The sequence below is a fragment of the Ammospiza nelsoni genome, chromosome 9, assembly GCF_027579445.1.
Source record: "Ammospiza nelsoni isolate bAmmNel1 chromosome 9, bAmmNel1.pri, whole genome shotgun sequence".
NCBI classification, from domain to species: Eukaryota; Metazoa; Chordata; class Aves; order Passeriformes; family Passerellidae; genus Ammospiza; species Ammospiza nelsoni.
In genome coordinates this window covers 19,145,962-19,154,497 of record NC_080641.1, presented here as the reverse complement: position 1 = coordinate 19,154,497, position 8,536 = coordinate 19,145,962, and the positions used below count along the sequence as shown (strand labels likewise).

The window sequence follows — 8,536 nt, the reverse complement described above, 5'->3', positions numbered from 1 at the left end:
AATCAAGACTATAAAAGGGCAAAAATGACTGAAAGGATGAATCTTTGGTATTGTTTTATACTTGTATTTTTATTTCATTTTCACACTGAATGGCAATGTCCTTGTTCATAAGAAAGATCCTGCTTTGAAAGATGGCATGTAAAAGTTTGGATTTTCTTCATCCTAAGCTACTGTAATAACTACGTCACTTGAAGATTAAATTAGTTTACCCTTTAATTCTATTTTTAAATGTTACAATTAAATAGACTATTTGGGAAAAAACTGTAGTTCTTACATCAGTTCTAATTGTTGTACATTTATAATGAATGTTTCTTGGCTCCCCACCTGCTTTTTGCACCTGACAGCTTCTTTAGAGAACACGAGGTGGGATGAACATTGAAATAGTCCTGTGGGGTTTGTACCTGCTCTTACAGTGGTTACTGCATAGCCAGGTCTTAGCACTTGTTGGTCAAAAAGGGCTGTGATGAAGTTAATATTCTGTGCTTTGATGCACACTGAGCTCCATCTTCTGTGTGTTATGCACAGTACTTCACACGTGCAGGTAAAATGCATCTTCTGGCTTGGAAATAAGGCAGTTTGCTTAGGAAACCTTAAAAGAGCTATGATACTTTTCTTGGCTAGTTGATGTTTAAAAATAATCTTAAATAACTTTACTATCTCCGCAAGTTAAATACTAAAGAGGATACACCTTCACGGTATCGGTGCTGCTAGTACGTTGAGGGTTCCTTCTATACTTAAGCAATTATTCGCGGTTGTAAGGGGCAATGATTTCACACACAAGCCCTCAGCACGAGGTGCGAGCACAGCTGCCCGGGGCTTCCCGCGAGCCTCTCTTGGCACAGTTCGCTCTCGCTGGCAAGCTCGGACCCGGCTCTCGTCCCCGGGCTGCCAGGCCTGGGCAGCCGTGCGCTGGGCGAGGGCTCAACCCCGGGGCCGCGGGGGACTCAGCCCTGTGCCCGGCGGCGGGAGGGGACCCAGGTCCGTGCCCGGCCGCAGGAGGAGACCTGGCTCCAGCCCGGCCCCGCTCCCGCAGCCCTGACGGCGGGCGGGGAGCCGGGCCGGGACCTGGGCGGGGAGCCGGCCCCGTGCCCGCCCCTCGCCGCCGGGCGCAGGCGTGCAGCGGGGCCGCGTTCTCGCGAGGGCTCGGGGCCGCCGCGGGGGCGCGGGCCGGGCCAGGCCGGGCGAGGTGAGGAGAGGAGGATGAGGAGGATGAGGGTGCGGGTGCGGAGGATGTGCGGGGCGCGGCGGGGAGCGGCAGCGCCGGCCTCGGCGGCGCTGGGAGGCGGCGCTGGGGCGGCCGGGCCGCGCGGAGGGGCGGGCCTGCCCTGACCTTGCGGCTCGGTCACGGCGGGGGCCGGGCCGGGGCGGGAGCCGCTGTCCTTCAGGGCATGCGGGCACAGCTCCGACGGGACCGTGAGGAGCCTGGGCAGCAGCTCGGGGCAGCCCCGCTAGGGCCTTGGGTTTTGTTTGGGCTGGAAGCTTGTTACTTAAATCGATTTTTCAGTTAATTTTTTAATTTGTGGTGCAGTACTGCACCTGCACTTGGCGTTCACCTCAATAAATAGCCGGTGTAGTTTTGTGTTACGAATGTTTGCTTTCTTTTTGTTTAGAAATTTGATCTTGAAAGGCCCGGTGTGCAGAGGCCATGGGTTTGTCCGCGTCCTCCCCGGCTGCCACAGAGCAGCCACCGAATGCATCCAGGCAATACCAGACGGCGTCTCCACCTTCAGAATGTCCCATGTACCAAGAAAAAATGAGCGGTAATCATTCTTGAAACCTAAATGAGCTAAACTCTATGTGGAAACAAGACTGAAAAGTCTTGGTGGGGGGGAGGGAGAAATTCTTCGGATAAATTTGAGGTTTTTGTTCAAATAAGTAATTCTCAAATAAATTTTACTTAGGAGGAGTCACTTGTTCACCCGAACACTGTGCCGGCTGCTTTGTTTGTAGAGACAGGAGGTGCTTACTGTAGAAGCTGTGGGTCGCTTCCAGTTGTCCGGTTTCCTAAGGGCCCTGCAGATCTGTTCCATGGTGTGGCACAGCCACAGAGGGTCAGGGAGCCCCACAGAGATGGTGATGGGTTGATTGGTTGTCATTAAAAACTGTGCATCTGGAAAAGGGCTGCACAAGGGTGGAGTGAGATGGACGCCTGGAGAAGGATGTCAGCTCTTCTGTTGACTCAGTAAATGCACTGGGTCCCTTAGGAAGTCTTAAGTACAAACAGTTCAGTATTGGGACCAGGATGGGGGGTGGGAAATGAGCATTCAGAGACTACACAGGCAACTCAGGGTTGTCATGATTTTTGGGGCCTGACATGCAGGAAAGAGAGCAGTCAAAACTGTTAAAAAGCTCAGGAAAAATAATGAAATACCCATTTGCATTTACACGAGCTTTCAATGAACTTTTCCATTTCATGTATTGGAGTTTTCATCTTGTAACAAAACGTATACTGCTGTTGTGTTTAAGGCTGTCCAATGCACATGAAGAGTGCTGATCACAGAACTGAGAGCACAGATGATGTTCCTGCACATCAAGAAAGAGCTTATGAGTTTGTAGCATGTCCTGTGAAGTCTGGTACAGCTCAAATGAAAGATGACATAGATCCCAGCAATATGGTAACTTTTGCTTACTTCATATGTTTTTTTAGTCTTCTTTCTTCTGAAGTATTATACCCAAAAATGTAAATAGTGTTACTATGAAGCTGGAAAGTCTGGGAAATAACATTATTGTTTTATTTTTAAGACTGCATTTTCTCTTTTTTGTGCAATTTTTTATTTAAAAACAAGTCACTTCTTATTTAGCACTGTATTAAAACTTACATCTCTGGTGGTTTTCCTGTTTTTAAAGATATCTTTTGCTCTCTATTTACTAGTTGCATAAATGTTTTTTATGATACATTGTTTACATTGTTGGATTTTAGTTTCTGTGTAACAGCAGTATGGTTAAGTTCTGATTAGCATCTCTGAGATTTCCTCTGATTTACAAAAAGCATTGCTCTTTTGAAAATTGAAGTTTAGGCAGAAAGCTTTCCTGTAGTCTCCTGATGACAAACTTGTGCAAAGAGTTCTGCTGAAAAAAAAAAAAAAAAAGGTGGAATTGAGTAAAGGCTGAACTTCTTGATCTTTGTAGGAGTTGATTGATAATGCTTTGATTTTTCTCAAACACTGTAACTTACCAAAATGTTAATAATGTAGTTTGGTTTTGGTTCTCCTTGTTCGCTAGATGCCTCCTCCCAATCAGCAGCCATCTCCAGGTCAACCATTTCCATTGTCAACTGTTAGAGAAGAATCTTCCATTCCTAGAGCACATTCTGACAAGAAATGGGTCTATCCTTCAGAGCAAATGTTCTGGAATGCTATGCTAAGAAAAGGGTAAATACACTGTGAACTATCAGATATGTCTGTGAGCCTAGAATTCATGAACTAGTATCATTAGTTATTGGTCTTGGGGGTTTTTTTTGGGGTTGTATTTTTTTTTTTTGAGAGTTTGTGGCTTTTAACCAGAAAATAATAAAATAGCTCTTTTAAAAAATAACTTTTCTTATAAACATCTTTATATTTTAAAGGGTGAGTTGGTCTCAAAAAGCCGTGTGTCTTCTAGTGATTAGGAGGATGGTAAAAAATGTCAAGCAACTGCTAGTGGCTCAAAGTCCCTGTACAGGGGTAGACAAAGTTTGTATGATGGCAGTCATGCCAGCTGCACGATTGCCAGTTGGTTTCATGCTAATGCTGTGAAATGACAGTAAAAGTTCTATGTGAGAACTTCTAACTTTGCACAGTGGCTAAAACTGAGGAAATTTGCAAGTAAATATTTTTAGTATTTACAAAGATTTAGTGTACGCAAGACTAAAAATCCTCCTGTGCTGATGTTTCTGTATTCTTTTGTAATGATTTGTCATTCTCTAACAGGTGAAGTTTACAGGTAGTTTACTTTTGGAGCAATAGTAATTCTTTTTCCTACATGTCAATGTGGTTCGTAACTCAATATGACATAAGCAGCCTGGATGGAACATACAGGATTGGCTCCTGTAAACACTGAAATGTCTTAAGGTTATGCTAGTTGAATAGGAAGCACACATACAGTCAAAATGCAGTGTCAAGAGAGATGGAAAGTATTCCTAAGTGTTTGCAAAATGTATTGAATACAGGACTTCTGTGCATTAGGAATGCAAGTGGGATTTTTCCTAAGCATTGTTTATTAATACTGTGGATGTGGTGATGTTTGCACACCCTGATAACTTTCTGATCCAGTTAATTTAGCTACATAGAATTTGTAGATCTCTGTGATGATAAGTTGGATAGCCACACTTGTGCACAGAAAATGAAGTGGTTCTCAAGATGCTTAAGCAGATGAGCCAGAAGTTTGCATACTTGTCTTGTGTCTTGCATACAGCTGTAAATCTTCATTCAAAAGTTTATCAGATAAAGCTAGGAAGGTATGCTGTATGTTTATAAACAATATGCTATGCTGTAATGTTTATAAACAATTTTCAACTTCTTATTTTTTAGGTGGAGGTGGAAAGATGATGACATAACAAGTGAAGACATGACCAACATTATTAAGATTCATAATCAAAATAATGAGCAAGCCTGGAAGGAGATTTTGAAGTGGGAAGCTCTACATGCTACGTACGTACCTGTGAAATGTTGCATATGGAATATTTGTTATGACAAAGATATGAGTTGTAAACTTGGATTAGCATGACTGGTGACAAGACTGTCACTTTTTAGACCAGCATAGTCCCTGTTCCTACAAGACACAGACTAGTTAAGCATTTGGTATTGTAAATTTTTCTCTGAAATTCCATGATCATTTTTACACAGTAGTTTGGATTATGGTTTTCTATTCTTTAATCTGTTAAATCTGTGGATTAGATTTGCAGAGAACTGCTTTGTTGACAAATTAGAACAATGGTTTGGAGCAGATCAGGGGTACTGATATACCAGCAGTAAATGCTGACAGAAACTGGGTGACTTTTCAAAGCTTTAGAAAAAGGAAAAAATGTTGGGTTATATCACTTGTAATTAATTTTTTACTGTTGCTTTTTTCTACTCAGTTTCTGTGTTGCTAAAACAAATTACCACAGTGGTTTAATCACTGAAAATAAGACTGTGTTAACAGGTGAAAACTCTTTTCTTTTTGAATTGTGTGCACAGGGAATGTCCATGTGGGCCCTCACTGATGCGGTTTGGAGGCAAAGCAAAGGAGTACTCGCCAAGAGCCAGAATACGTTCATGGATGGGGTACGTAGGACTTTTCAGAAAAAAGATCTCCAGTCTCCCATAGTCTTTTTTTGACTATTTTTGACGTTTTTTGAATGTTTCTCGGCTCCCCATCTGCTTTTTGCACTTGACAGCCTCTCTAGAGTCTGTGTGGTGGGATGAACATTGAAGTGGTCCTGTGGGGTTTGTAGCTACTTGTTACAATGGTTACTGCATTGCCAGGTCTTAGCAGTTGTTGGTCAAAAAGGGAGGCTGGAGAAATGTGTCTGAAAACATGTTGTGGAATTAATTTAAAGATGTTTCAGAACTGGTATTGCAAGTTAGAATTGCCAGGAGATAGATGTACTAGTGGGATCTTACGGACAAACAAATCGTGAATGGGCCTCCCTCTCCCAGGTTCATAATCCCCAATAATGTCTCCATGGGGTGTTCCCCATCCCCTGCAGGTACGAGCTGCCCTTTGACAGACATGACTGGATCGTTGACCGCTGTGGCAAGGAGGTGCGCTACGTCATCGACTACTACGACGGCGGGGCGGTGGATGAGAACTACCAGTTCACCATCCTGGACGTGCGCCCCGCGCTGGACTCGCTCTCGGCCGTCTGGGACAGAGTCAAGGTGGCCTGGTGGCGCTGGACTTCATAACTGCTCCTGTGGTGTGTACTCCAAAATAACCACTTTGCTCCTAGACAGTGGACTGTCAATATCAGGACTTGAGACAGAGGTTTGCTGCAGCTGTCATTGCTTTCATCATCACCACTCTTCTTTGGGGGTGGGAAGGGAGGACAGGGAAATCTCTCCCTAAGTACACCAATGCTTTGTGGTGTTTCAAATGGAATAATAAAGTTACAGTGGCAAAAACATGTATCTTAATTTTCTTAAGAACTGGGAAGCCTTTCTTTGTCTCAGATTTTGCGGAAGCTTGCCTTCTTTTCATTTCATGACTTCAGTGCTGCTCCAAATACATTGAAATTCTGATTCTGACTGGAGCTTTGAGTATTACTTGATTATTGAAAACAGGAAATTTCTGCCATTATTTCACATATTTAAAGTATTTGGATACCTCCATGATGAATAAATGGTAAAAGATCTGAACTCTTTCAAATTACGTGTTTTATTTACATAATAAAACCATGTATTTGTTTTCACATAGACATTTTAACTATTCAAATACATCCTCAGAAAACTTCAGTTAATCAGTTAAAGGAGGTGTAGTGTGGTATGAGTATTTTAAAGGTATGTTATGTAGAAAAGGAGAACACTCATGCCTTAATCTGCAATTTTTCTTTGAACCGAAGAACACAGCTAGAAGCAGGAAATGAGTGTCACTTTTAAAACAGCATTTCTAAAAGGACAAAATTGATATTTAACGGCTATTTATTTGAATATTTAAAAGTTGGTTTTCTGACGTAAGAAAATACATTATTACAGTATTTTCATATCCGTAATGTGTGTCATGTAATGAATTCAGGACAGAGCTAAGCCTTATTTAAAGCACCTCCTGCAGTGTATCTGCATTTGGCATCCTGGCTGCATTAATGATATTTATTACAGCATAGTTTTTTATATAATAAGGAATTGCACAAGGGGGTGTGGCTACACAATCAAAGACATGAGTATAGTGAGGTATATTACAGGTGTGTACATAACTGGGCTAAAAGGGTATCAAAATTGCCAAGGGAGGAGGTTGATTGGAGTGTTTTCTAAGGGTGATGCATGGCATAAAGATTTGATTATTGTCTGTGCTTAGTAAGGGAAACTAACTTTTTAAAGTCTTCCACTGTAATAGCTTTAAGTTTGCACGACTCAGTAAATTTCAGGTGCTGTGCAAAACACTTGGAAATGGAAAGGAGTAAGAGAATAGCACGTTGTACCTTTTCAAATGAGGGAAGCTGCCTTCTTGAAACTCCCAACCTTAATGTGAAAGTAGCTGTACATTTCATTTTCTGAAAGTGGCCTGTGTTTAACTGACTGGAACTTTCCCTTTCCCTTTCCCTTTCCCTTTCCCTTTCCCTTTCCCTTTCCCTTTCCCTTTCCCTTTCCCTTTCCCTTTCCCTTTCCCTTTCCCTTTCCCTTTCCCTTTCCCTTTCCCTTTCCCTTTCCCTTCCTTTTTTCTTTTGATAGGAAGCCCCTCTTAATGTTTCAGGAAAGTCATTTCCCATTTAGGGAAAAATCAGTCAGGGAAATTTTCCTACTTTGGAATTCCAATGATCACAACTAGTTCCCACCTCATAGACAACTGTTGTGCATGGTAGGAATAAATATTATCCAGAATCCTAAGAGGTAAAACATGCTCTTACCCGTACGCACTTTGTTCATTCCTTTTTCAGCTTTTCAGTGATTCATATATCTGTGTATATATATATATATATATAAATTATAAACAAGGAAGATAAAATTTCCATCTAAATAGGCAATATATGGATAAGATAAATGAAAAGAGAGTTTGTATGAAGCAAATGAAGGAACTGACTCATGAAGGAACTGCTCTGTTCTAACAGTAAAGATTGAGGAGTACTCTTTTTGGGGTGGTGGGTTGTTTTCCTGTGGGATTATTTTGGTAGTTGTTGGTTTATGTATTTGGCAACTTGCTACACTGAGGATTCTGTATTTCTCATAACTAAATATGGAAAGGCTAAACCACTGTAGGGAGTACTTCAGAAGCTTCAAAAGCACGAGTTTGCTTTGTTGATTTTGGCAGTGTGATGTTGAGAGCGTGGAAATTGTAATCGCTGCTCAATCTGGGGAAACTGTCACAAGCCACTTATGTGTTTACTATCTCCTGTTACCTTTATCTACCACAGATTCAAAATTGTTCTTTTCTGTGCTACTGTTAATGCAATGTACTACTTTGTCATCAAACTAAAAGGAGAATCAAATAAATAGACTTTTCTTAACTTTGGTATTTGGTGGTCATGCTTTTAGCTGTAAGAATTATTAAAATGAGCTTTTACATGTGTCATGAGATTCTAGTCTGTTACAACTAAACTCTTACTATAGAGTATATATTTGATATTGTTACTATCTGTTATTGTATATTACTACAACTTAACTATTGTCACATCTTTGAATATATTCTTACTCATTTTTCAGGTGAATACAAAACAAAAACCCAAGGACCAAATTCAAGTGTTTACTAACCGAAACAGCAGTTCTCAGAATAAGAGCATATGACAAAAAATACATTCATCCTGAGCCTGGCTAACTTGAGAGGAATGCAAGGAAATGTAAAAAAAAATCCTAAAAGACTAAATGAAAATAATTAATTTCTACAAGCAGTAAGACTTAAGGAAGTAAATGGAGCTTTCTTCTTT

General features: G+C 41.2%; 1 protein-coding gene across 1 annotated transcript; it reads left to right on the top strand.

Moving 5' to 3' along the window:
• The first annotated feature begins 1,106 nt into the window (after positions 1-1,106).
• On the top strand, positions 1,107-8,119 carry LOC132076838 (holocytochrome c-type synthase). The gene is made up of 7 exons (XM_059478206.1): positions 1,107-1,186; positions 1,611-1,760; positions 2,467-2,615; positions 3,223-3,371; positions 4,509-4,628; positions 5,157-5,243; positions 5,669-8,119. Exons 2-7 carry the CDS (start codon positions 1,646-1,648, stop codon positions 5,865-5,867), a joined length of 819 nt encoding a protein of 272 aa, XP_059334189.1. The 5' UTR covers positions 1,107-1,186; positions 1,611-1,645; the 3' UTR covers positions 5,868-8,119.
• The last annotated feature ends 417 nt before the right edge of the window (positions 8,120-8,536 follow it).

What these genes read in the sequence shown, in the direction of transcription:
- LOC132076838 (XM_059478206.1), top strand. Translation starts at nt 1,646, where the DNA reads ATGGGTTTGTCCGCGTCCTCCCCGGCTGCCACAGAGCAGCCACCGAAT. An exon ending in ACATAGATCCCAGCAATATG is followed by an intron (nt 2,616 to 3,222) that starts GTAACTTTTGCT and finishes CTTGTTCGCTAG; the next exon opens with ATGCCTCCTCCCAATCAGCA. An exon ending in AGAATACGTTCATGGATGGG is followed by an intron (nt 5,244 to 5,668) that starts GTACGTAGGACT and finishes CATCCCCTGCAG; the next exon opens with GTACGAGCTGCCCTTTGACA.